Genomic DNA, 27,611 nt, shown 5'->3' with positions numbered 1-27,611 from the left:
TTTTTTTTTAATACAACATGTGGGGGTGGGGATCGAATTCACAACCTCTTAATTATAAGTATATGTCAATTAACGCCTAGCTATGCTAAATTCAAAAGATTAACATGTTACTAATTTGAAAGTACGATGATTAGATCGCAACAAATTAAAGTTCAGAGACATTGCTTCTATCGAGATAAAATGTAATTTTTTAACCTGGAAAAGCTAACGGCACGAGTCATTTTTAGAAATGTTTCTAAAAAGTTGTAGCTTTAATTGTAATATAGAAATCATACATATACAAGGACCCAATTATAATATTTAAAAACATTGGGACTAAAAGGAAAATAAGGGAAAAGTACAAACACCAATTCGGACTATATTTTCATCCAACTTTTAGAAAGACTATATTTTATTGACCGAACTAAAAAAAACTATTTATTTATTTACCGACACCATTTTCAACGTTTCTAAAAACCATACATATAAAAAAAAAATCATTTTTCAAAAAAAAAAAAAAAAAAAACTAAAAAACGTTTCTAAAAGTCGGACGATGACATGAGGGGGAAAAACACTATCTTTAATAATTTCTAGGATATTGTAGGATTTAATTTAAATCCACAAATTCAAATTCAATTTGAATTTGAAAATAAGGGAGCAGTTATGTAACTGCTCCCCTAATATCTCACAAAGAAGAAAGAGAGTGTTAGAATTGTCTCAAAATTCTTTCGAGGAATTCAGGTAGTAAATTGTGAGATCTTTCCATTCGTGATTGATCTCCGACAGTGAGTTTTCGTGGATTCCGCTACGACGCTACAAAAGGTTAGTATTCTACCCACGAAAAACCCGACAAATATTAACGAGGATTAAATTATTATTTTTAGTACAATAGATAGGAATGTAGATTTTGCCTAAAAAAGGATAGGAATGTAGATTTGAACTCACGATTTTTTTGGTTGAAGATATATAACCAGTTGGGTTATATTCAGTTTGACGCCAATTGTTATTTATATATAAGCCACCATAAAGCATAACAAATGAGTAGATAAAAGTTGAAACTACTAGATAAAAATGTCTAACTATTCGATTGATCTTGTATTAAAATTAAAGTTCAAAATTTTAAAAAATTAAGAACTACGAAATATAAGCATATAACTTTGTAAATTAAAATAGAATTTAAGCTTTTTATCAAAAAAAAAAATCGAATTGCTAGTTTGTATTAAGGACATATAAGGAAAAAGATCTTATAAAAATAAGTCATACTAATTGCTATGGTAATTATATTAACTTATAAAAATAACTTATAAAAATAAGTAGTGTTAATTACTATGGTAAAAAGAACTCACGCAAGATAATTAAAAAGTATTTACATAAAATAACATAAAATAAATATGTATTTACCAATGTAACAAGTTTATAATTTGACAAAATAACATAATTAAAACTAAAGTCAAACTTCGAAGGTAATGTAAACTATATTAAAAAAAAAAGGTCAAACTTAAGCTATAGGTAAAATTCCGAAATTCCGAAAATTTTACACGTGGCTAACTGCCCAATTGGGCTTAAATCTAGTTGGGCAAAAGGCCCAATTTTGGGTGGAGCCCAATGTTAGGACTTTTTTCTCTTTTAAATAAAAATAAAAAGAGGTATAAATCTCACAATAATTTTCCATTTTCCAATGGTTGAAACTCACACAAGGAGAGTATAGCTACCTTTTTGATTTATAAATAATATCAACAAATTTATCAATACCTCTGCCTCCTCGATAAGTCATAAGTTTGAATCTTCATTCTTGTATCTATGTTGTACTATTTTTCAAAAGAAATAATATTAATATATTGTTATAACGTACCTATAACTAATTTTGTTTTCAAAAAGTCTAAAATATTGGTAAAAAAGTTCAATTATGCCTATCATCTTTGAAATAATGACGACGTGTCATGTTAAAAAATCTATATATGATCCGATTATCAATTCGACTATGATTTGGTAGAAGGAAATTCTAATTATCTTATTTGATACCGAAAGTTCAATCCCTATCCCACACTTGTTATATTAAAAAGAAACAATACAACCCGCTAATTCAACTAAAATTAATCTAATAAGCAAGCCACATTTTTATTAATTATTATTATTATAATATTAGTCGTTATGGTTGGCTATTTCATGCATACTTTAATGTCAATTTCAATAAAAATTTCATATGGCAACATAACTAAGTTTCGTTAAATTATCATTTTTTTAATGATTAAGATTATTTTATGTTTATTTTTTAAAGTACTTTTAAAGAGAGAAGGGAAAAAATATATGGGATATTTATTTATTTAAAAAAAAAGGAAAAAAAAAAGTCAAACAGACATTTCCTTGCCTTTATCTATGTTGCTTCCCCTCCACTTCCCCACATTTCTCACTCCAATTCTCTCTCTTTCTCTCTCTTTCTCTCTCTTCTGCATTTGCTTTTTCTCTCTCTCTCTCTCTCCTCTTTTTTTCTTTCTTCATTTTGAGCTCACAAGAAACTAAGGAATCATTTCATTATTCTTGTTTCTTCATCGCACTCACCAAAAATCTGCCCTCTGCCCCTTTTTGTTTCCTGCATTTTGAGGCAATTTTTTTTTCCAAGTTTCTTGTGGAGGAAGTTTCGGTGTTGGGGTTTGTTTGATTGATTCCTTGTTTTTGCTATAATTCTTGATTCTTCATCTGGGTTCTCGAATTTGTTCGGGTAATTCGTGGGTATGGAGAGGGAATTCTTTATGAACGACGGATGCAACTTTTACGGGATGGAAATCCAACCCAATGAGCTGAATTCGAGTGGGTTGTTCAATAATGCGAATTGGGAAAATTCTATGGATCAGAGCGATCTATTTGAGTCTACTTTGAGCTCGATTGTGTCTTCTCCGGTGAATTCCCACGCCGGCGGCGACAACGTGATGATGCGGGAATTGATCGGACGGCTTGGGAGCATTTGCAATTCTGGAGATATTTCGCCTCATTCTTACATTGGTGGAACCAACAACAACAGTACGAACACTTCTTGTTACAATACGCCTATGAATTCTCCACCGAAGCACAATTTGTCGCCGATCATGGAGTCGCAGATGAGAGGGAATTTGTCAGTGGGGGGCAATTTGGTTCCCCATCAGAATCTGGCGCCGTTCTCGGCCGACCCAGGGTTTGCCGAGAGGGCGGCGAGGTTTTCTTGCTTCGGAAGTAGGAATCTCGGGAGCTTGAATGGGCAATTTAGTTCAAACGAAACTCAAGAATTGGGTAACAGATCAGTGCCCGGAGGTGGAGTGGAATCTGGAAAGCTCTCCAGAGTTTCAAGTAACAAATCCTTCAACATTGCTGGAATTGGATCTCAAATGGGAGTTGTTCAGGAGGGCAACCAAAGCCCAATGCAGAAGGGGAATTCAATGCCTAACAAGAAGCTGAACAGGTTTTCGAGGTCTTCGACGCCCGAAAATGCTGGTGATTCGCGGGAGGGATCTTCGGTTTCCGAGCAGATTACTGCCAGGGAGTTGGGCTTCAAAGGTAAAGCTGAAGCCAACACTAGAAAAAGGAAATCAGTTCACACTGGGGAAGCAAAAGATGTGAAGGTATATTTACAAAGTTTGAGTCGATTGATTGTATTTCCTTTTCAAAATTCTGCATCTATTACGAACTCAGTGGAAAATGGGAATGCATTTTTTCTTGATTCAGGCTGCAGGAGAGAACCATGAATCAACTGGGAAGAAAATCAAACCAGAGGAAGTTTCCAAGAAAGAGATGGATGCTGCTAAGGGGAAGGCAGAGGCAAAAGATGGCACAAAAACTTCAGGGGATGCAAATCAGAAGCAAACCAATGATAATTCAAAGCCTCCAGAACCTCCAAAGGATTATATCCATGTCAGAGCTAGAAGGGGTCAAGCTACAGATAGCCATAGTTTGGCTGAAAGAGTAAGAACTAAAACACAAATGCTCTGTATATCACTTCTCTTTGCGCTCCAATCTGATTTAATAACTCACAATTCCTTTCTATCACAGGTACGGCGAGAGAAAATCAGCAAACGGATGAAGTTTCTTCAAGATCTCGTCCCCGGTTGCAATAAGGTGCTTGGAATTTACAGTTCTGCAGTCTTAGTTTGAAGCTTGTAACTCTGAGATTATAGGGATGATGATAGTACATAGTTTTAAGGTTGGAGTTTCGTTCTCATTGCAGGTAACTGGGAAGGCAGTCATGCTTGATGAAATCATAAACTATGTACAGTCCTTGCAGCGCCAAGTTGAGGTAATCACCAAATGCTCAAAAGATCTGACATATTTCTGTGCTTATATATATATTTATATAGCTTTCTAAGTTGGGTTGGATTTGATGCAGTTTCTTTCAATGAAATTGTCAACTGTCAATCCAAGGATGGATTTTAACATGGAGACCCTTTTGCCAAAGGATGTGAGTGAAAAATAGAGCATATTTTACTGCTCCAATTAGTGAAAACACTCCCTAGATTTATAATTAATCTTGCGTGATTTGCTGCACATCTCAGATCTTCAAATGTCCTGGTTCGGCGCCCCATACGGTTTACCCTTCGGATTCATCAATGCCCACATTCACATATGAATATCAATCTATGCATATGCCTCCTCTTCACAGTGCCATTTCTAATGGCACAGAGAAGCAATTCTCAGTTGCCTCAGCAAGTGATGCGATGCAAAGAAATCTAAGCGGGCAGGTTCCAAGCGGGTACAGCGAAGTCGGGAATGGAATCCAAGTAAATAGCGAATCTGTTTTCACAAAGCATTTGAACCAATATCTCTGCACTGCATAGTCTAAAGATTATCTCTAAATTGATATACAGATTTCAAAGTTTTGGGAGGATGAGCTCCACACTGTAGTTCAGATGGGTTATGGACAGAACCAGGTGCAGAATGCTAATGGTAAGATGGCAACAAAATCTGAAGCCATTAATTGGGTTTGATTAAATCTCTAAACTGAATCTGAAGAAAACTTAATCCAAAAAATTTATGTTCTATGGCTGCAGATGAGATGAAAAGTGAATTGTAAAAGAAGCAAAATAATCAACTGCTGAATTCCATGGCGGCCCCCCACGGCGAGAGAGGCTTTCTGTACATAGAGAGGGATTCCAGTTCCATTTTTTTGGAGAGAAAATTAGCAAAGAATTCTCCTCCCTTTTTTTTTTCTCCTTTTTGTTTCTTTCTGAAAATTATGTATCAGCCACTCAATTCTTTTTGAGAGTTCTTTCAAGAATTCCACTCTGTATAATGCTAGAACTAATTGCAGCAACTGGTGGTGGCCTCAAATTTTTTTCATCAAACCACATTTATGCTTTTATAGCCCATTGTAAAAGTAGTGTTGGAAAAAGATTCAAAAGTTCTGACATTCAATCCAACATTGTGTATCACTCAGAAATCATTAATGTTATCATTGTTCCACTCACACAACTCTTTCTCTCTCATTATGATCTTTCTCCTTCTAGAGAGTATAACTCAACTGGTTAAAATATATATTCTCGATTAAAAGATTAAAAGTTTGAATCCTCACAACACGAGGGAAAGAAAGATCAGAAGCGAGAGCATAACTGAACTGATTAAGGTATATATTTTCGATTAAAAGGTTCAAAATTCGAATTCTCACACCACGAGCAGAAGAAGGACTAGTAGGGATGTGATTAAGAAGTTGAAAATGGGTTTTTTTCTTTCTTTCTCAACTTTCTCATCAACCAAACAGAAAACAGCAACAGTTTTGAATGAGTTGCTTTCAAGTATAGCTGGAAAAAACTTTGATCCAGAGGGAAGGAGGGACCCATTTGGATGATATTATGTCAAGTTAAATCGCTTAACTTGTGGGCAAAATAGATTCTTACTTGAAACCAGCTGTGGTGTGGGGACAATTCTACCCCTTAAGTCCAAAATAATCAAATCATAAGACTATATTATTTAAAAGTGCTTCTCTTAACTGGAATCCAAAGCCACTTTGAATTTTGTTATCTACCAAATCACAGCTAAAGACACCTTTCTTTTTTTCTTTTCTTTTTTTCTTTTTTGCTCAATGGAAGCTTTCAATGCCCAGGTTGGCAGCAGTTAAAAGCTCTAACTACTTCACAAACCAAAACCAAAATATTTGTTTATTTATTAATAAAATGGATAAGTTGAAGAAGAAAGCAATATAGTGGGTGGGGTTCAGACTGGATGGATACCCTTTCTTTGTAGATATTACCTTTCCACCAAAGGCTTTCCTTTTACTTCTCCTTTCCCTTTTCTACTCACTTGAAATACTATTTTTGTCTCTCTTCGACCTTTAGTTCTTGGAAGGCGCTTGTGTTCGGATCCGTTTTACATGTACTTCGATTAGTATTACAGGAGAATTATCTAATCTTAAAATATCTAACGTATACGTATGGATCAGATATTTGATAAGATATTTGATGTTCTAAGTCATTCAATAGTCATCACCGTATAGTCAAATTCCCTTTATTTGAAGATATTGCCTAACACTTCTCTTCCCTTTTCTATGCGGTTAAATTTCTATATTTGTCTATCCTTCTACTATTTTTTTAAATTCAAAAGATTAAATTCAAGTCCATTTCAATCAGTATTACAGGACAATTATCTAATTCTAAAATAAATATATGACGTACACATATTTGATAAGATATTTGATGTTTTCAATTAGATAAATAGTCACCAACATATAGACAAATTTTGTTTATCTGAAGATATTACCTTTTCATCAAGTGCATCCCTTTTTTCTTTTCTATGCAGTTAAATTTCTTCCTTGTCTCTCCTTCTACTCATCTTTTAAAGTTCACAATATTCAATTCAAGTCCATGTGCACTTTGATAAGTATTACTATACAATTGTCTAATCCTTCTATATTTGACAACAAGGTACTCATGGAATGTTTGATATTCTAAGTTGTCAGGTAGACACTAATTAAGACTCGAAGTCTCGTTATTTTAAAGATGAGAGAAGTTACTGTTTCTAATTACGATCGTTAAAGAACTAGATTAAAAGAAAATAAGAACCAAAAGAATAAATAAAGAGTTAGATCAGACAAGTACCAACCGTCCAATATTACTTTTTTTTTTTCAATTCCAATCCAAAATAGGTATTATTACAACGGTTAAAAAATGATTCCAACTAATGAACAATTAGAATCATAATTGGGATTAGAAGTCAACAGGGGAAGATTTGGCATTTTAACAAAATAAAAAAGTGACACTAAAGTCAATAATAAATCATTTTGATGCCTTCTAATTACTTCAGCCAAGATATTGTTAGGTTAATGATAGATTTTCAGTATCATATAGACAATGACATGAAATCAAAAAGGCTAATGCAATTCTACTAACTTAACATTATTTGCAGGCAAAACATAATGAAGGTGAGTGATTGGATGTAATATGTCTGTTCTAATTCTCCAAATTGAACTAAAAAAAGAAGAAAAAAAAGAAGATTTTTGATGAATCAAATTGTGGAGATGAAACAAAATTGAAATAAACACTATACACAATAGTATAATATTATTGTATTATTGCATGGGTTGGAAACCTTTGAAAAAGGTTTAAATCTCATTTTAGTCCCTGAAAATTTCATATTTGTTTCATTTTAGATTCACTTAGCTTTTAGATACCCTATCCATGTTTTAATTCATAAACTTAGAACACAAACTATTTAGCTTGTACTATTAATTTTCCATCAAACAAGACGTCACATCTAACCTACTACTTGTGGCTTCAAACATCTATCTGGAAAGACATCTAACTTACAATAAAAACTAACATAGACAATTTAGATTTTAAAATAGAATGTTCGAATACTCAAAGCCAGAAACTAAACAAGATCGAAAGTTCATGCCTTATTTTTTAAAAGAAACTATATTGTTGAGGCAATTTTCTCGAGAAGTAACAAAAAAAAAAGATGGGGGTTATAGGTTTGATGATTGCAAAGAGGGGCCTAGAGGAAAGCAAGAAAGGTTGATAATTGTTGTATGTTTGGAATGAATGTTTCACCTAACCATGATCGGGAAAAAAGAGTCTCTCTTCTTTTCACCTTTCTATTTTATGTCTGTTTCTTTCCTCTAAAGAACCCTATTTTTCACTCTGATTTTGGAATCAAAATTTACCCCCTTGTTTCTTGGGGGCTAATGGTTATTGCTTCAACTCCAAGAACTGTCCTTGAGATGTAATTCACAACACAGTACAGACAATGAGATAGAGAAAATGTATACGCGTAAACATTTTCCCATTTCTTCTATTTTCTTTTTCCTTTCTCTCTTGTGTGGGGCAGTCGAGAATTGTGACAGCCAAACAGCCCCCCAGCCCTCCCAAACCACGATTTTAAACCTTTGAGTGCCAAAGAGAGAGATCAACGGTTGAAGTTTGACTATTCAATCCCATGGTTAGGAGGGGAGTAGCCATATTCTGACAACTACATTGAATAGTTTTCCTCGCTTTAACCAAACAGCCCTCAGTGGTCTTTGAGTGGTTGGAATAACGTGGCTGGTGATTTTATATCGTTGGATGTAAAAGAGACTAGTTAAAATGTGTAGTTCTACCATCATCCAATGATTGGGAGAGAGAAAGTTATTTCTCTCTCAAAATTTTCATCCTCTCTAACTATGGCCAAACAGCCCCCCTCTCCATTCCCACTCAAAGAAAAAAGAAGGATTTCTCTCTCCAACACTTGCATCTCTCTTTCTCTCTCTCTCTCACTATCACATGGCTGGTATTGTCTCCCAATAGTCACTTTCAAATCCATTTCCATCTTTAAATTATGATGGGTCACTTGTTCCTACTCTCCTAGAGAGAGAGAGAGAGAGAGAGAGAGAGAGAGAGAGAGAGAGAGAAATGGGCATTAAATATATGAATTTGTGAGTTCCAATTGGGAGATGAATTGATGGATGGATGGCTAGGGTTGAGAGGCCTACTTGTTTTTTTTATGTTGAGAGTCTATTTCTGGGCACAAGCAATGGTGAAGCAGAAATGGTCCTCCTCTAGAGAGAGAGAGAGAAATGGTCCTCTGTAGAGAGAGAAGGTGGGACAAAGGCACAAGCATCTTGTTTTATGGTCTCCATGGCATTAAATTAAATGGTCTGCTTTGATATGGGGGAGAGAATTGCCAATGAACTAACTGTCTGATTGGTTTCACAGACATATTTCTCTGATCCTTCTGAACTTTGCCTCCCATCTATTTGACAACAAAACCAAACAAATAAATGAGAACAGCTTCAGTTTCGGGACTTTTGTTTTCTCTTCTTTCCTAGAGGGAAGAATGGAATGACAATGAAATTGAAAGTGGGAATGGAAAATGATTTTTTTCCTCCTATTGGCTATTTTCATTCCCAAATTGAGTGAACTTTGATGGATTATTGGCTCTCCAATTTCTATGCCAAAACTCGGAACATTATCTGAAAACTATGTTATCTCTGTTCCTTTACTTTGGGGTCCATCATTATCCATTTTGCTTCAACACCACAACTTTGGGATTCATTCATGGTTCCCATTGGCAGCCACAACTTGCCCTGGGAAGAATATCTTTAACCTCTAATGGAGAGCAGAAAATTGCATGGTGAATAACAATGTCAGTCAGTAAGCCTTTGTATCTGTCAACAAGCTGACAACATGTCAGAATGACAATGAATTTTTCAAGTTTCAATACAAAAATGAGAATCTTTTCTCAAGATTTCTTCTCCAAAAATAAAATATCATGTGATGTTATATAAGCTAAAATCAAAACAACAAAACCCAATAGTTTCTTTTCTGTCAGTTCGGCAATTGTGGAGGTGTGGGATTAGATTCAATCTCAAGAAAATAATTGGTACCTCATCTAATGAAGTATGCTTCCAACAATTTCTTTCTAAAAGAAAAAGTAGGTAAAAAGAAAGGGAAAGAACTAACCACCTAACCTAACAAATTTATGTTTCTAAAGTCTGCTTGTGAGACATGAGAGATAAGATATATTTATTGCCACGCATATATATTTCTCAAAACTAAGAGGCAAGAATTTGATGGGGAGGGAGACGATAAAAGATTTCTACAATTCATTCCACTCTTATGAACTTCGAGAATTTGAATTTGAATACAAAGTAAACAATAAGGGAACTAGCATGTGCAGTTCTCCTCATAATCAGTAGTAATAGCTACCAAGAACGCCAACTAACATTGTTACATTGAACAACTATATATAATGGAAGAATTTACGAGTGACACATGTATATGATTGCACACTACCATAAAATTTTCATTTTATATGTTGCATCTATCATATCCAGAGAACCAAGAGGGTTCTGAGAGTTTAGGTAGCTCACCATCTTCACCATTGTAGAATGGCTCGAATTCCTCTCTCCAGCGCTGATCGTGGGATTCATCTATGTCATATTTCACTTTGCTAGTTTCGTCATCATAAGTAGGTCGTATAGCTTCCTTTGGTAAACGCGAATCTCCAACTAAAGCATTGAGTGTGCTAATCTCCTTTTCGTGTTTTTTCTTCAATTTATCGATCTGTTTGTAGGCCATCTCAGCTTCTTGCTCAGCTTCAATTGCTCGCTTCTGCAAATGCCATCAAAATCAGTTAGACCAAAATTAATTAACGAGTGTTAGTTGGTATCTAGTGATTAGAAGGAACTATAAGATCAGGCTCAAAAAGTTAAACCGTCCCTGTTTTCGTTCAACAGAAGCTGAAAGATACAGAAAAAATGCAGAAGATATTGTCAAAGAAAAATGTACAAGATTTATGTATGAAGTTTCAGTTGCATGAAAACAAGCAGGATTTATACAGTGCAGTCATCCACAAATCAATGACACAGCAATTTACGAAAATAAAGCAACATCGTTTTAACTTCATCTAGATCTGAGAAGCTTTTGAATCAAGACTGTTAAAAGATGTTTCTTTAAGTGATGTGCAGTTCGTTCAAATCTTTGTGCACCCTTCACCCCTAACAACCATTTAAATTATTAAGGTCCCATTTGATAATAATTTATCAATCGTTTGATAATCATTTTGGTTTTCTGTTTCCAAAAAATTAAGCTTATAAATACTACTTCCACATATTCAGTTCTTATTTTTGTTATTTTCTTTTTTAAAATGTTTTCAAAATATAAGTCCCAAGTTTTGAGGGAAAAAAAAAGCTTTTACAAATTTGTTTTAGGCTTTTAAATTTGGATAAGAATTGAAATGTGTTTTAAAAAAGGTGAAAAACATATTAAATAACTTTATTAAAACAGAAAATTAAAAGTGAAATCGTTATCAACATAGCCAAAATAATTCTATGTCCAACTAAAAGTTAGGACAACCTTGGTTAATAACTCCAATATGAACAGTATTAACTAAATTTTGAATTAAATATTTCTTTTATAGCATCACAGAGTCTTTAGAACGAAGCCTGGCATACTTGAAAAAATAAATCACTAAACTAATTTTACGTTCAACTCAAAGTTGGACAACCTTTGTATTTCTAAACAGTAACTTTTCCATTATATGATTCCTTTTTAACATCAACAGCTTCAGTATGAGACCAGGCACACTTTGATAAAAGAATGCTAACTGATAGCCATCACAAGAATGCAAAATAATCTAAATCATTTTTAAACTGACCTGAGCAGCAGAAACTCCCTCTTCTGCTTCTTTGAGCCGCACAAGCAATTCACCTGCAGCCTGCACAGCTTCAGCAGTGTCTCTCAATTGAGCTTGAAGTCCCTTGTTCTCATCCCTTAGATAGCGCCTTTCTCTCTCTCTTTCGACTTTCAGGGCTGAAATTTCAGCAGCAAGGGCATTTATGAACTTGGATTCTGCACCCTTAACTCCTGCTCTAGCAGCTGCTCTTTTTACATCCCCAATTCCATCCTGCATCTTTCTGTGTCTTAAAAGCAGTTGCATGTGTTTTTCTTCCAAGTCTGCATACTGTTCTAGCAAGCGTGCATGCCCTGCCATGGCCATCTGCATAGCTTCCTCCAGCTCTTCAGCGCATTTTTTCTCAGCTTCAAACTCTCTTTTTCTTTTTTCTGCTAGCAACCTGCTCGCTTCAAGTTCACTTCTGAGTTCTTCTGAAAGAGAAATCCACTTGCTTTCTGCCTCAGTCCAACGAACTCTCTCCTGTTCAAGTTTCTCCTCAGCACTCTCTTCTGTTGACTCTGGAATTACACCAAGAGGTGGGGCAATACTAGGTTCAGAATAAGTCAATTGCAAAGGAGGGTTTTGCTTTCGCAAGGATGCGGAGGGTGAGTCAATATAATATTGTAGCTGACTTCTTAAATCCTGAATTTCTTCCATTAGCACTTCTCTCTCACCCAAATCGTAAAAATTCCTATAACTTTGCAATTCATCTTGAACCTTTTTCATCTCGATTCGTGTCTGTAGGACTTCTGGGTGATTCTCGTATTTTTCCTTTAAAACCTGTACATACCAAAGTTAGAAAGGAAATGTTTTCGGGTGGAAATATCTCTAGATAGAAACACAGACCTTATGCTCATGTGTGAGGGACACTAGTTCCTCCTCCATGAACTCCTCAGCTGGTAAAACACCATCCATGAGGCTCTCGAGGCGAAGAATTTTGTCCTCTCTGGCTTCCCCAAGCACAACATTGCATTCTCTCTCGTGCTTGTACTGTTGTACCTGTGAAAAGTGGCCAAGCAAAGTCAAGCCAGACATATGGCAAGCAGGTACGGGGGAAGGATACAGGCAAATCCTGGAGGAACATACCAAACGGTTTAGTTGACTAATATCAAATGCTTGCTTGTTGCAGTACTCTTCAAGTGCCATTTCTCTTCTGATAGCACCAGCAAGAACTTTCTCTACTGCCTGCAGAAGAACAAGAAAGATATAGATACATACATACTAAGTAGCCAGGAAAAAGTGGAATTTCAACTTGACGTACTTTAGGAACTAGTATCCTGGATTTCTCAACAGAGTCGGAACCATCCACAGGTACTAATTGTAGATCTGAACTGCTATTTTCCTCTCTAATTTCCAGCTGCTTTCTAATTTTGCAGCTACTGCACATAACCAGGTTTTCACCAGCGGCCTCATCACCACAAGATGCTTGCACACCAACGTCAAATTTACTTAGTGGAAAATTAACCTTTTCTGCAGGTTTATATGAAAATCTGAAGGAGGACCTTCTCAATGCTGAACTCTGGCGACAATTATCAATAATCTCAAGCCCATTGCGGATGCTTGCAGCCAACTGTTCTGTTGTTACAGCAGTATTCTTACTCTGAGTAGACAGTGACAATGCATTAATATGGGAGCTCGCTTTCAAGGACTTCTCTAATGATTTTTGCAGGTGATCTAAACCGGGCTTAGTCTCAGCCTGAAGATCTTTCTGTGAAGCAGACAACATCGTTGAAGTCCTCAAGCTTTTCCTGCTATCGCTGATTCTAGGTGAAACGCTTGGAGTAGGAGATTTGAGAACTGGCGACACATCACAAGGAACTATGCTGAGGCTTGGAGGAGAAACACAACTAAGAATTCCATTTGATGAATTGTTGAGTGCTAATTCGGACTGGTTCGCCTGAAATCCACTGAGAGGTTCAGAGGATGTACGCAAGGGGCCATCTCCTGAAGTCTTTAGTTCTGAACTTTTTACTCTCTCTATTGAAGAGCTCATAATATTATTCTCAGAGGGTTCACTTAAGAAAATTTGGTCAAGTGAGTTTGTTTCCATTTGATTTTGTGCTTTGAGGTTATGAATGTCTGCCACACTGGCACTAGAACGTACTGGAGTATCGTAAACAGGCTCTTCTATTGAACCAACAATCATGACCTCATCTTGAACAAATGTTTCCTCCTCCATATTCACATCTATATCATCAGAAATCTCCTTTCGGCGTTCACTTCTAGATGCAAACGGCTGAAACTTAGTTAACTCATTTTCTTCTAAGGCAATTGATGAACCTGATTTGACAGGTTCAGCTTCCCTTGCTTCACTAGCCTCAGAACCAGTATTTTGTTTGTCCAGTTGATCACAAAGCTTCTCGACAGCTTCCTCATCAATTTCCATTTCTTCATCACCATCATCATCCACACGAGGTAATGTGATAGGACGACTGATGCTAGACTTGAGTAGATTTAAACTTCTACGGATCCATGCTGCAGAGTGACCTCCATTTATGTCATTTGAAGTATTTCCATTTGACTTTAGTCGGTGTAGTTCATCCTGTTAAACATCTCAGTGTAGTCATATTCACAACTCAAGAAGTAGAAGCATTTCATGAAAAATTGGTAAATACTAAGAACAAAAAGTGTACCCTGAGCTGCCGTATCACTTCACGCAAGTGATTCACATCATCTTGCATAACTTCATTAACAATAGCTTTGTTTTTTATAGCTTTGGCACGCTGGGCAAACCTCAAGGTACTAAAGCTTTCACTCCTACAGCTGCAAAAACAACCAACATAAATCTCATTTCAAGAAGAAAAAAGTGAGTATCTTCTAGGTAAGAGATCTCTGCAATATTATATTAACCTTTGTGTTGGAGAAATGGCGCAAACCATCGCTAATTTTGCATTTCCCCCTAGTGATTCTTGCAACAAGAAAGTGAGCCTGGAGTCTCTGTACGGGATGTGCCTTTGTTTTCCAGTTTGAGAAATCTCAGCAAGAATATTAATCAGATTCCTGTGCCACAATCATTGTCTCAATAAAATGAGGAAAAATGACCCTGAAGGCACATCCATAGTGACATGCAGACAAATCAAAACAAAAAAATAGCCCAATTTACGAAATTATGATGAATGTTTGGATCTCTGAAAAAATAAAATCCTTTATCTAGCTAAAACATGTAGAATAAAAAACTTGAGTGTAGTACTCCATTTAATCTATACATGTTGTCAAATCTGTAAATTTACTGAAGATGAAAACAATAAAACATGCAGCAGTACCAACCAGAATTCTGTATAAATATTTAGCTAATTAATTAACATTAAAAAGCAAAAATATCCTTAGATCACTGCTTAAATGAGATCTGAAATATGTCCAACTAGTTTTCAATGTTTATACCCCAGTTGTGAGAGTGATCTGTTGATATTTCCTGCCTCCTTCAAGCGCTCCCCAGCAGCACCTGTTAGCTTCTGCCTCTCGGAACCAGCTAAGTCAACAAGATTTATTCTACTCGTTTTAAAGCTACTTAAACCATCTGCCATTCTCTGCGGAAGAAAATGATTGTCAGCCTTAATTTCACAAGTACCTGTCCTTGAATATAGAAACTGATATTCATGAATTTCCAAACAGAACAAACTGGGCAATCTATAATCCAATTTACATGTTCGATGGCTTTTCGGACAGTGCCCACAGCTGTCGATCTAGTGATTAATCACGACAGCAGTTTACTTTTCATGTTACAGACCTTGTCTTATATGATTCATTATTTCATTAAAAGATATTAGCAACATTCTTGAAGCATTACCTTAGATCGAGATTCCACAACGCAGGTAAAAACAGTATGCGACCGAGAACTCTCAGAATTAATACTTGTTGCACCAGTCCTCCTATTTAATAAACCCTGCATAATTATTCTGACGTTATTAAAAATGATGTTTAAAACTGTATCAAAATAATTCTAAAAGATTAACTGAATGTAGGACAATGGTGACCATTAATTATTAATGCCAAATTTTCACAAGAACACTACAAAATTGATGACAAGTCTTTTAAATGTCCAGATTTGTTTTATTGCTATTTAATAGAAGCAGAACTGAATTCCTAGTGTATTCTTTTCCTCAGTTCATTAACATATGGCTAGGTTATTGATCCTTGAGATGCTTCAGGTTGCATTGGGATAATCGAACAGTGCTAGTTCACTGTCTCTCCAAAATCTAGAATACAAAGTCAAACTCTTTGATCTATATCAAACCTCAGTTTTTTATGCTTTAGGAAGTATATGACACAGTATCTCTAAAAGTACAGCACACAGGATCTCTACAACAATTCACCAAGGTATTGAACCAAAAACTAAATGTCATTTATTGCATAACAGTTACCCCAAGAGTGCTAGTTTTCTGTCTCTCCAAAATCAAAGAATAAAAAGTCAGACTATTTGATCTTTATTAAGGTTTCACTTTTTCATGCTTCGGGAATAGGAACTACTGTCAATTAACAAGGTCAAAAACTTGATGCTTAATTTTGAATATATGATCTTCCACTGCAGCTGGCAGCATACTCAATTCAATTCCACCAATCTACAAAATTCCAATATTCAAGGGTAGAATACAAATTATATCCAGACATTTTGGACAATTGCAACTACTGGACCCCTAAACTTTAAAATAGAAATAGAATACTTATATCATAGATCTCTGTACACATGCTCCCTCTACTTTAGCTGTCATGTACATTCAATTTTAGTTACAATGTGGATGCCACATAGAAAGAGGAAAAAAGCAAACCAATTCCAAATCCAAGGTATAAGGAGGTCAAGTTACAGTGATCTACAGTCAAGAAGAATAATTAGCATTATATCTTGTTAGTTGCTAAGCCCGGGTTGTGTAAAGCCTAATACAATCACATAAAGAGCTTTTGGGTGGAATATATCATGGTAAAATCAAAGAGTTTCAATTGTAATAATTGCACTTTCTTAAAATTGATACAGAAAAAGTTATCATTAACCACGACGAAAAGATAATATATACAATGCTTGGTTCAGGATGCAGCAGAAGTGGTGCACTTAGGTGCACATATTTAGCAGGAAGAGGAAAATAATAAACCTTCATCAATAGCTGAGTAACGTCTGCCATTGTGGATACACACTCCTCTGTCAGGTTTTCAACATAAACACCAGATTTTACATCTTCTCTAATCTGTGAGATGAATTCAACAGAAGACAGAATAAGCTTATCATATCATATTACAGGAAGTAGAACAATTTTTACAAGTTATTAATTTAGAGAGAGAGAGAGAGAGAGAGAAATCAAAAAGCAATATTAATAACCTGGAGATTTCTCTGATTTGGATCCAATAAATCAGTTATTTGCTCATTGTAAATCTACAATAAAGATTTTCCAGTGAATTAGAGAGAATAAATGATTAAATTTGTAGATCATATTGTAGATGATATCTGTTGACCAACCTCCAGAAAAGAACAGTAACACTGATACTTGAGTAACTTGTCAGCATGTTTCACTTGTTCCTGCAATTTAATTCAAATAAATTTATGTGAGATTATGAACAATTACCTTCAAGAGTCTAAGAACTAAAACTTTTAAACCCACCTCATTTATACGAGCAAAGAGTCGTTCAAAAACACGTGGAGTTAAGCCTTTTTGTTCACTTAATACATTGTCATCTGACAAAGCATTAGCCGGACCCCACATGGTATATGTCTTTCCACTTCCGGTCTGGTTCAATTAGTACATAGGCCATTTAGGATGTAACATAAACATCATAAACATGCAGGAAACAGAAGGGTGGGCGTGGATATGGAGACATACTTGCCCATAAGCAAACACAGAACTGTTGAAACCTGCCATACAATTTTCAACAAGAGGCTCTCCTACAAGCTGGAAAATATCAAGCTGCAAACAGAATAAATCAAAGTTAATCATTCACCCCATATCATCCATCAAAGAGCTACAACAGAGTTTGCTAAAGATCATGCCTGCGTTGCCTCTGTGTCAGCAACAGCATCAAAAGTAAACGTCTGTCCATTAATTGACAAAGAATCACCAGTAACTTTCTGTACTATATTATCTCCTTCATCCCTGTCCTTGCACGGTGGCCTCATGCGCACTACCACCTGAAAATTGCAAATATAAATTATGCTTTGCAAAAGTTCTACTGCCAAAGTGTTAGTAACCAAAGTTCAACACTCAGGTTTTAAGTAAGATTATGCATGTCTGGCACCTTCATTTCAATTTTCTCCAAAACCCAAAACAACAGAGTCTTTCCATTATCTTGCTTAGTTAACCGCATAGAATAATGGTCTACCTGCTCAGCTAAAATGACTAGAAGTATAGTAGTGTAGTCAATCTACTAACACAACTTCACTGAAATTCAGATTGTCTTTTCTCCAACCAAATCTCTCGCTAACACAACCAAGTAGACAAACCACCAAATTTCGACAGAAATGAACTCAAACACGCAGGACAGCGCCACGAAATGTACCTTGACACCCGAATCAAAAAGCCCCGGGATTGAATTCTCAGGAACCGCTTCCATGCTGAGCTTACGCTTGAGTGGATTGGAAGAGGGAGGCCTCGGGGGGAGCGGGCTCTTCAACTTGGCGGCAGCCGCGGGCGAGGGTTTGGAATCTGAAGCCATCGAGTTCGGATCTGAAGGCGGAGCATTCTCCTTACACGACTTGGGCTTCCGAGGGGGTCTGCCCTTGATTCCGGCACTAGGGCTCGGCGAAGACGGCGGGTGGTCGCCGGCGGCCGCATGCGCTTCCCTCAAGATAGCGTTTCTTGGCTGCATAAAGTGCTTCATGGCAAGAAACGAAGATGGCAGCAAAATCAAAACGGAATTCCGCAGAGAGAGAGCGGTTTTCAGAGATTGGAAGAAGAGAGAAGAGACAAGGGAGCGAGAGAGAAGGGAGAGAGAGAAAGTTAGCCGTTAGAAGAGAGGGAGAGAGGGAGAGAGGGAGAGAGGGAGAGAGGGAGGGAATTTGAAATGTGGGAAAAGCACAGAAATGTGGTCTTTTTATTATAAGCCCGTTCTGAAACATTTTTTTTGAATTTTGCGGGTTTGGATCTGGATCCTTTTCTTGGATTCGGGTCGACCCGACTCATTATGAATCCATTTGGCCCACTTCATTTGTCTTTCTTGGAACTATCCATTTAAATATTTTGTTAAATTATCAATTTAGTTCATTTGTTCATGTTTAATTTCAATTTGGTCATCGTAGGTCGAGTTCTATTTCAATCACCACAATTTTCTAAAATTTTAATTGAAAGTTTAGTTAAACTTCAGAAATCGTATTTAATATAAGTTCTGAAAAAAAACTCTCTAAATTGTATCTTTCCCAAATATTTATACATTGACGTGTCAATACTTTTGAATATTTATGGATTCGACATTAATATGAAAGGTGAATGGACATTTTTATAATATTATAAAAAAAAGTCAATAAAAGTATCACTAATGTGAATTAATATTAATATTAACAATTTTTATTTATTTAAAAATATTTGTTGTGAATTGTTTTTTTAATTTTTTCATAAAGTTCCATCAACATCGATATTTAAAACTTCAATTTTAGACCTTAATATAATCGACCAATGTAGTTCGCAAAATATAATGTCCTACTATTAAATATGATACTGGTAGAAATGACCTGTCAAGTTTGATTCGAACATCGCATTAAAATATGTAGTTCGTAAAATAAAATGTCCTAACATTAAATATGATAATGGTAAAAATGACATGTGAAGTTTGATCCAAATGTCATATTAAAATTAGGTTTTTAAAATTATATAGCCACCCAAAACGTGATATATTTAGAACATCGCCTCAAAATCTACGACATGTCGCCTGTCTCTACCCTCACATTCATATACTCTTTTTACTCTTTCTCACGAGGAAGAGGGCGGTCTTATGCAAGGTTAAGCCCTCCAAACTTGAATTATAATTAAGTATCAAAGTACATTCGAGAGAACAATGTACTAAATAACATACATCCCTACCTTAATAGCATATGATGTATATCTATTTAGTTCTAACTTTCAAAATTTCAAGTTCTCTTAATCTAAAAAGTTTCAATATCAGAAAAACAGCTCATTCAAAGCGATTAGTCAATTCAACTTTTAAAAGGTTGGTCGAGGGTATCTCTCTAAATCACTGATCCAAAGCTTACAAAATCAAAGGTTAGTCTTTAGGAGCCAAAGCCGTCGAACTTATTTCTTCGCTTAACCGTTATAATATGCTTTTAATTTAATTTTGTGAACAAACTCATCAAGGTACAAAATAACACTAGAAATTTAAAATTATTGAAGATCTCATCTACTTGTTTGTTTTCTTTTTTTCCGCTACTGCTGAAAGATTTGTTCGTTAATTTAAATAATTTTATGCAATTTTTTTATAATTTTTTTCCCAGAACTACAAACAAACTATAGCACAATGTAAAAACATGCAAAATCCACTTGGAAAATGGCTGATAAGCAGTTTTCTGGGCATAGTTTTGATCTAGCTTCCATCATTTATTCATCATAGTCCCAACCAAATAAACACTATGACAAATATATTATTTTTCTTTGAGACGTAAGATTTACCCGTGTGGAACTGGAGATTCAAACCTAAAGCATGTGATAATACGAGGTATAAAACTTGAAATAGGATTTTACTCAATCCACAACAACTAGCACCTCATTTAGTTTCAGCTAGAAAGTGGCATAAGGAATCCAGGAACTTGAAGTTCAACGAAAACAAAAACCAAGCATAGAAGAACACAGCCGATCCAAACTAAATCTCCAAAGATGACACACAACATTTCATTATGCTAAGTTTCAAACTATTGGTATTGGCCATCATCAAGCTTTGCCATCAATAGTCATTGGCACTGCCTCCTGATTTCCAGATGAGTTCTGCAATCCAGCAACCATCACAAAGGGGAGGGGAGTGTCAGAATTGAAGATTTTAAAGTTCTCTCTCTGGCAATCTTTTGGGGAGGGAGATTTTGTTTAGCAACTAGTTTAATATAGAAAACATCAGCTCTTTGGTCAACTTACAGCAGACTTGGCCTGCTCCAACTTGTTCATTTTTGCAAAAATGTTGCCGTAAAACTGTGCATCTTTCTTGTTGTACTCTTTCACCTTCGCCTTCAGCTGTCTGTATTCCATTTTCACTTCCCTGAGAATTTACAAGGCAATCCAGCATGTCTATCAGCAGCTACCATTGAATTTAAAGGCTTATAAGCTTGTCGAGGTTCGTTTGTTACCTGTTATCTGGATCAATCTCGAGGGCTTTCTTGATATCCTGCTCGGCAAGATCTAGATCGACAAGTTGAATGTATGCTTGAGCCCTTCTGTAGAGAGCTTTCACATTCCTACTGTCGAGTTCCAACACCTGTTCATCCAGATATTAGAGTTTATGTTAGGATAACTGGCTAAGAAAGAAAATGGGTCCTCTTTTCTTGTCTAATTTTAAGATTAAAAGTACCGCGGGGCAGACCTTAGTACAGAGCTTCTCTGCTTGCTTGTAGTCTTTAACTTTCAATTTGCACGCAGCATTGTTGAGGTTGCATGAAACTTTTAGTGCCTTGCTCTGTAGCTTCTCCTCATCGCTGAAAGAAGTATCATATTCAATGTAGCCAACAGCCTATCACAAAGTTGGAAGATGAACAAAGTTAGCCATAATTTTCGGTCATCGGAGTCTATAACAACACCAAAGCGTTTGCTTCTCCTTGTAATACCTTTTCATATCTCCTTGACGCTCTGTCATATTTTCCAGCTTTGAACAAAGCATTTCCTTCTTCCTTCTTTTTCCCTGCTGCTTCAATTTTCTCTGGTGTGTTGAGGTCCCAAGACTCCTTTTCCTGCAATAACAAGAAGCCTTAGTATTGGTTCGATGGAATGTTTTCTTATGGAAATATTGAGACAGATGAATATTGCAGACATACTTTGACGAATGAAACCAGCTCAACTTCGTAATATACAGTTGAGTTTGCAGGAACCACGGCTAGATCTTGAGATGAGTCGGAAGACCCAAAAGCATATTGTGGATGGATGGTCACCAAGGCGACTTCACCTTTCTTCATCTTTTTCAAAGCTAAATCGAGACCTTCAATGACTTGTTCTGTTCCACATTCCAAATTACGAATCAGTTAACAGACACAGTACAACCTGGATCCTTCAGTATTATAAGAGCATCACCGAGACCAATTTACCTTCGTCGACTTTGAACTCAAAAGGCTTCTCATCATCACCCTTCTTAGTAAAAATTGTCCCATCGGCCAGTTTACCAGTGAGTTTAACTGGCATGAAGAACAAGACGCAATATAGTTAGATACTTGCATTACAATCCAAATCATTTAACATTTATCAAACAACAGAGAATGATTATGTCACCTTGAACCACTGCTCCATCATTTGGCTGCTCATATCCTTCTCCCTCCTTCAGGGTCTTCTTCAGGACCTTCTTATCCTTAGTAATGTCAATGACAGCCTTCCAAGAAACCAACTCAAGGGTTATCTTAAGAGTGGCGTTAGGAGGCACAGCACCTTCCTCTCCAGCTGCAGGCCTGCCAGACTCTCCAAATGCATCTGCCAAGGGATGACAGTAAGTAACAATTAGCATATCCACTAAAGTTCAGTTCAAGGCATAAGAACTAAAAAGTAGAGTGCGTAGATTTTGCTCACATCGTGGCCTCACAGTCAACAGTACTTTCTCTCCCTTCTTCATTGTCTTCACAGATGTTGCCAAGGCAGGACACAAGTATCCTACAACCAGAGTAAGACACTTCAGAGGCACCCTTCAAATTTAAGACAACAAGGTTTCGGGGGCAATGAAAACCTACCCTTTTCGACATTAAATTCGACCCCATCAGACTTTGAGATCAATGTACCATCTTCAAGACGAGCCTCATAGATAACTGGAAAGATCATAGATCATACGGTTAGATTGATATTTTTTAGAAGTTAAACCATTACATATAGGGGGAAAAAAAGTTGAAATGGATTACACACCCAAAACTTCGTCTATATCCTTCGGTTTGTCCCAGCCGTCTCCTTTAACAAGGATCTTTTTTAAGATTCCTCCATCTTGACAGATATCTTTGACGCTGTGCCATGAAAGTAGCTCAACATCAAATTGAAGTGTCGCGTTTGGTGGAATGGTTGGAGGAGAGCCGGACTCTCCATAGGCCAATTCAGGGGGTATCGTAAAAACTGCATTTTCACCCTTTTTCATGGTTTTGATACCTTCATCCCATCCCTTAATCACTTGCCCTGGTGAAATAAACAACTGACGTGAGCTAAGTGGCCACTTCATTAAAGACCAAATTCAAGAACAGTAAGAAATAACCATGGATTACAAGAGATAAGTTTAATTCCAGGAAATATTCCTCTGGTCCACGTAAATTACCAACGATCATCCTATAATTTGGGTCAATCTCTGTTTCCGAGTTAAACTAAGCACAGTCCCCTACTGATAATCTAATCCAGAAATGTAAAGTAAAAAGAAATTTTGATGCAGTTACGGTTATCAGATTTCTTCATATGTTCGAGTAAAAAATGGTGCTTTTACAGTAATCCTAGCTTAGAAATTACCTTCGCCGAGCTTGAACTTGAAAGGCGTTCCTCGGTCACGGCTAGAATCGAACTGAGTCCCATCAAGAAGGGTTCCCGTATAATGCACTGCAAAAAACAGAGACCAGGGCCCGAATTCGTTACATTAGACACAACAATCCCCATAAGTTCAAGCGCTGGCCTCAACTAGATCAACCGATCGAGAGTTTACCTTCGACTTCATCCCCAGTGTCGGGAGTCTCCCATCCTTCACCTTCTTTGACAAGTTTCTTCTTCAGCCCGTTCTTTCCAATCTCCTTCTCTTCGCCAACCTTCAGGACCGCGCTCTCCGCTTCGTCCCCCGGAATGCCCATTTCGTCGTCCACATTGCTTGCAGATGGGAGCTCAAAATCGTCATCCATGGCGGGAGGAATCGGCGGTGAATCCAACGAGTGGAAGAGGGAAGAGGGGTCAGAGATTCGAGCAAGAATACGAACGAAACAGAATTCGAACGATGAGAAATGTCAATTCCGATCGATACTCAGTTCTGCTCCGGTGGGGATTGGATTTTATAGTAGCGTATAGCGATAAGAGAGTCTAGAGAGTTCTACGATCTGGCGAATTCAGGATGGTTCTAGAACCAAAATTTGTGGGGGCTTCAATGAAATAACCCTAACTTTTAAGTACAAATGTTGGGCTAAATCTCATTGGGCTTTCGATTTTTCGTTCATTTGGCTCAAAAAAAAAATATATAATAAAAATTCGACAATTCTAACCTCCAACATTTTGATTCGAGTATAATTTTTATAGATGGACTAAACACATGTATGCTCTCTCAATCGCAACATGGGACTACCGATCATGGAGTTTTTAATTTTTTTTTAAATACAACAGATGCGGGCTGAGTATTTGAACCCTCAATTTCATGTTGGCGATCATTGAACTTTCAGGTACGTGGTTACTAGACTTTTGACTTGTCTAACACTTTCTTAAGATTTAGGGACCTCATAAATAATTAAAAATTTGTGGCTTATTATACACTTTTAAGGTTTAGAATATATTAAGCACACTATTACAAAATTGGGAGACCTGATCGACATTTTTTATATTATAAAAATAAATTGGATATAGATACCATCTCATTAAACTTGTAATTTAACCTTAAGAGTTTCAACTTTGATAATATCTACGATATTTACATTTAAGCTTTAATTTTATTTTTTATTTTAAATTCTATTAAACTCCAAGTTTTGTTTCTAATAAGACATTGAATTTTAAAAAATGCAAAAAAAAAAAAATTCTTGAACTTTCTAGTTTGTGTTTAATAGATTCATAAACTAAACAAATGTATAATGTCTCTAAACTTCCAATTTTTTACCTTCGTTGATTTTTTAAAATATCATATATATCAAAAATTTATTAAGCAACAAAATTAAGTTCAAGAACTACACTTTTAAAGTTCACGAACCCTTTACACATAAAATTAAAAGTTTAGGAAGCTTATTTGACAATTTTTGGAGTTCATAAATTTTATTAGATAAATCAATTATATATAATTGACAGACTAGATAGAGAGTATATCATTGATATCTTGAAGTATATAAAGCATACTAAATATAATATATCAGCAATATAATTCATTAGGTATATCACTGATATATCGAGGTCAGGATATAACCAATTTTTATCAGCGAAAAATTATTTATCTACATACTAGTTTACTTTTCAATCTATTACACAATGTTTGAATTCAAATTCAAATTCTTATCGTTTGGCAGTTACAAAGAAAATGTTATTAACATACCTAAATAAAATAAAATATGAATTTTGAAAATCTTTTAATTGTTGACTCAAAATTGTGAATTCATTCAACTTTATTTTCTAAACTCGTTTAAAATAAACATGTAAAGCTCCGTAGGTACTTTTTAGCAACAAGGACTCTGCTTGAATGTCAACACAAATATCACATGCAACCATTTAGGAGCGTTTGGGGGGTAAGTTTGGCATTTGTAGCTTTTGTTAAGCTTCGAAGTAGATTTGGAAGTATCGTGATGACTCGAATGTAAGAATGTGGGGATGAAATTGGGTGGCCCGTGTTTGGAGTGCAAGAATGTGTAACCTAGATTTGAGTTTTTTTTTCATTTATTTTTTATTGTTAATTAGCTATTTCGTAATTTATGTTAGTTTTATAGCTTCAATCAAATCAAATATTTTGACGATCACATATCAAGTATAAACTAACAATTTGAATGTTTCAAAGTGTCCATAGCGTAGAGTTCAAAAAGACAAAACTAATGTCTATCAAATCACTCAAATCGGAGTTTAAACAAATAAGTTAGGGTCAAAACAAATCAGGAGAAATATCCTACGTGGCAACTGATGTGGACAAGTGGAAAAATCTGTGGTGGGTGACATGGATAAGTGAACCACTCAGAAGTTGACAGGTGGCATCGAGAGGATATAGTTATACTGACGTGGTATCCAACAATCGAACAAATGAGAAGATGTGACGCTTTCAATCTCTACAAATCCATTTCCTCAATTGCTCTCGATCTCCTCAATCACTCTCAATCTCCTCAATCATTCCAAATCTCAATAATTTATCAATCTCCACTGATTTCTTTTAATCACCATGATTATGTTTTTATTTCATTTCCTTACCTCACCTCTCAATCTACATTATTCATCATTTGTTGCCCTAAATCCAATGGCCAAAATTCATCATCAAAACTCTATTTAAAGCCACCAAATTTTACCATTCTATACACCAAGCAAAATTTTTTATCTTCAAATTCTCCTCTCAACTTTTGCAAAATCCTACACATAACCTCTTCTTTTTTTTTTTTGTAGAGATTCTGGCTTTTTATCAATTACTAAATTTTGTGTAATCCACTTATGTTCTTACCTTATTTATTTTCAAATTGGGTTTTGTATTAAGGTGTGTGTACACCGAAGAGGGCCATTGCAGTGGAGTAGAAAATTCCAAACCACCATAAAAAGTCTCGGTATCACCACTCTCTTCTCTTCTCTCTTTTAAATTCAGTATTTATCTACTTTTAATTTTGCTATATTGCATGTATAGGTTTACTTAAATTTTTTGTTCAATATTTCTTTTTCTTGTTTATTACTTTGAATTTATTTTTAATTTTGAAAAAGTGGTAAGCAACCATATTCATCCCCGTGTTATCATTCGATCCTACAATTCATGCATTCTATTTTCTCAATTTGTTTATTTTATTTATTTTCTTTTATTCATCGACTATCATGCATTCTAAAATTTCAATTCAATCAAACCGTTCACAATAAATTAGAACAAAGTTTCACATGTATATTACATAATATTTTGATTGGAATAAACTAAAAAACAAAATACACTGTCTCAATTATTTTAAAATGATTAAGTTACAAATAAAATTATATACATATATAAGATGTTTTAATATGAATAAGTTAAAAATAAATATACTTTTATGTTTTTTTCAGACTAATAGACATATTTTGTTACTTTTCCTATGAATCGTAAATTTATTCAACCCAAACAATATTTAAATAATAAACTCAACCCAACCCAACCATAAAATATTTTATTTAGCTAGATTTTATAACCCAAAAAAAAAGAATTAAATGATAATATCTTTTTTTTTTTTGACAAAAAATGATAATATCTTAAACATTTATTTATACGTTGTTTAATATTAAATCACGCAAGTTGATTTTTATTTGTAAATGTACACCCAAAAAAATTCTTAAAAAGTTGTTTTTAAAGATGGTTGTACAATAAAAAAATCCATAAATTATTATTGAATGAAATAAAATTATATATAATTTTTATAATGAATAAAAGAATTAGTCTTACAATTAAAAATAGGTTCGGTCGGTTCAGTTCAACCAAAACATATTTTAGGTAAATCTTTGGATCTAATCCATAGAGTAATAGAGTTTTCATTTACTTGAACCAAACCAAAATCGTATAGGTTAGATTTAGTTGATCATTTTTTTTAGATTATCGAATTTTTTTACTGCCTCTAGTCTAGATAAATGAAACAATCATTTTTTTTTAAGAGAAAGATAATATTGTTATTCAAAACTCAGTTTAAATAAAAATATTAAGATTGTATTAAAAAAAAGAGAGAAAAATAAAAGAAAGGGATTGGAATGTGATGGGTTTTTCTTAAACTACATTTACATTTAAGTGATATTTTTTTACAGGTTTTGTTGGATAAATATTTATAATTTAAATATGATATTTATCATTTAAAAAAATTGCAAGTTGGTTGAAATTTACTGAAAATTTGATAAATTCTATTTGTAATTTGTAGTCAACATATATGTGTGTGTGTGTATTGGTTTCTTTTGAATTATAGTCAACATCTCTCAAAAAGATTTGGATTTAATTTTTGTGATAAAATCAAAGCTTTCTCTTTCAATTTTCTCTCTTTGTTAAATTTTAATATAAAGGAGAAAAAAGTATAGGGGTTGTGAAGTTTTAGT

The 27,611-nt window shown here is 35.1% G+C and overlaps 3 protein-coding genes and 1 long non-coding RNA gene across 4 annotated transcripts; 2 read left to right on the top strand and 2 right to left on the bottom strand.

Moving 5' to 3' along the window:
* The first annotated feature begins 2,380 nt into the window (after positions 1-2,380).
* LOC111009470 (transcription factor bHLH62) lies at positions 2,381-5,363 on the top strand. Its single transcript, XM_022282556.2, has 8 exons — positions 2,381-3,572; positions 3,676-3,912; positions 4,000-4,065; positions 4,175-4,243; positions 4,334-4,405; positions 4,500-4,724; positions 4,812-4,890; positions 4,995-5,363. Exons 1-8 carry the CDS (start codon positions 2,712-2,714, stop codon positions 5,015-5,017), a joined length of 1,632 nt encoding a protein of 543 aa, XP_022138248.1. The 5' UTR covers positions 2,381-2,711; the 3' UTR covers positions 5,018-5,363.
* Positions 5,364-9,993: 4,630 nt separating this feature from the next.
* LOC111009274 (kinesin-like protein KIN-12B) lies at positions 9,994-18,575 on the bottom strand. The gene is made up of 16 exons (XM_022282315.2): positions 18,067-18,575; positions 17,561-17,698; positions 17,394-17,477; positions 17,175-17,300; positions 17,033-17,092; positions 16,895-16,948; positions 16,671-16,763; positions 15,374-15,469; positions 14,968-15,113; positions 14,437-14,586; positions 14,220-14,349; positions 12,848-14,128; positions 12,673-12,771; positions 12,433-12,585; positions 11,569-12,366; positions 9,994-10,523 (listed from the first exon to the last, which is right to left on the bottom strand). The coding sequence occupies exons 1-16, from the start codon at positions 18,385-18,387 to the stop codon at positions 10,221-10,223; spliced, it is 4,032 nt and encodes a 1,343-aa protein (XP_022138007.1). The 5' UTR covers positions 18,388-18,575; the 3' UTR covers positions 9,994-10,220.
* Positions 12,492-13,114, top strand: LOC148211193 (uncharacterized). The gene is made up of 3 exons (XR_015790791.1): positions 12,492-12,632; positions 12,716-12,897; positions 12,980-13,114. It is a non-coding gene; the product is annotated as an uncharacterized LOC148211193 (long non-coding RNA).
* Positions 18,576-20,217: 1,642 nt separating the features above from the next.
* LOC111009228 (70 kDa peptidyl-prolyl isomerase) lies at positions 20,218-23,760 on the bottom strand. Its single transcript, XM_022282243.2, has 13 exons — positions 23,353-23,760; positions 23,163-23,249; positions 22,581-22,841; positions 22,412-22,486; positions 22,254-22,334; positions 21,963-22,157; positions 21,782-21,868; positions 21,515-21,690; positions 21,308-21,430; positions 21,067-21,213; positions 20,834-20,961; positions 20,625-20,745; positions 20,218-20,480 (listed from the first exon to the last, which is right to left on the bottom strand). Exons 1-13 carry the CDS (start codon positions 23,540-23,542, stop codon positions 20,427-20,429), a joined length of 1,725 nt encoding a protein of 574 aa, XP_022137935.1. The 5' UTR covers positions 23,543-23,760; the 3' UTR covers positions 20,218-20,426.
* Between the last annotated feature and the right edge of the window lie 3,851 nt (positions 23,761-27,611).

The sequence above is a fragment of the Momordica charantia genome (assembly GCF_013281855.1).
Source record: "Momordica charantia cultivar OHB3-1 chromosome 5 unlocalized genomic scaffold, Mcharantia_2.0 BLBB01000005.1, whole genome shotgun sequence".
In the NCBI taxonomy this organism is placed as follows: Eukaryota; Viridiplantae; Streptophyta; class Magnoliopsida; order Cucurbitales; family Cucurbitaceae; genus Momordica; species Momordica charantia.
This window is presented reverse-complemented; position numbering and strand designations above follow the sequence as displayed.

Coding starts and splice junctions, on each gene's coding strand:
- LOC111009470 (XM_022282556.2), top strand. CDS start 2,712: ATGGAGAGGGAATTCTTTATGAACGACGGATGCAACTTTTACGGGATG. Junction 4,066..4,174: donor TCGTCCCCGGTTGCAATAAG/GTGCTTGGAATT, acceptor TTCTCATTGCAG/GTAACTGGGAAGGCAGTCAT. Junction 4,725..4,811: donor AAGTCGGGAATGGAATCCAA/GTAAATAGCGAA, acceptor ATTGATATACAG/ATTTCAAAGTTTTGGGAGGA.
- LOC111009274 (XM_022282315.2), bottom strand. CDS start 18,387: ATGAAGCACTTTATGCAGCCAAGAAACGCTATCTTGAGGGAAGCGCAT. Junction 16,949..17,032: donor GTTACTGTTCTTTTCTGGAG/GTTGGTCAACAG, acceptor TCTTTATTGTAG/ATTTACAATGAGCAAATAAC. Junction 14,587..14,967: donor AGATCACTCTCACAACTGGG/GTATAAACATTG, acceptor ATTGTGGCACAG/GAATCTGATTAATATTCTTG.
- LOC111009228 (XM_022282243.2), bottom strand. CDS start 23,542: ATGGATGACGATTTTGAGCTCCCATCTGCAAGCAATGTGGACGACGAA. Junction 21,431..21,514: donor AGCTGGTTTCATTCGTCAAA/GTATGTCTGCAA, acceptor TTGTTATTGCAG/GAAAAGGAGTCTTGGGACCT. Junction 20,746..20,833: donor GAGATTGATCCAGATAACAG/GTAACAAACGAA, acceptor GTAAATTCTCAG/GGAAGTGAAAATGGAATACA.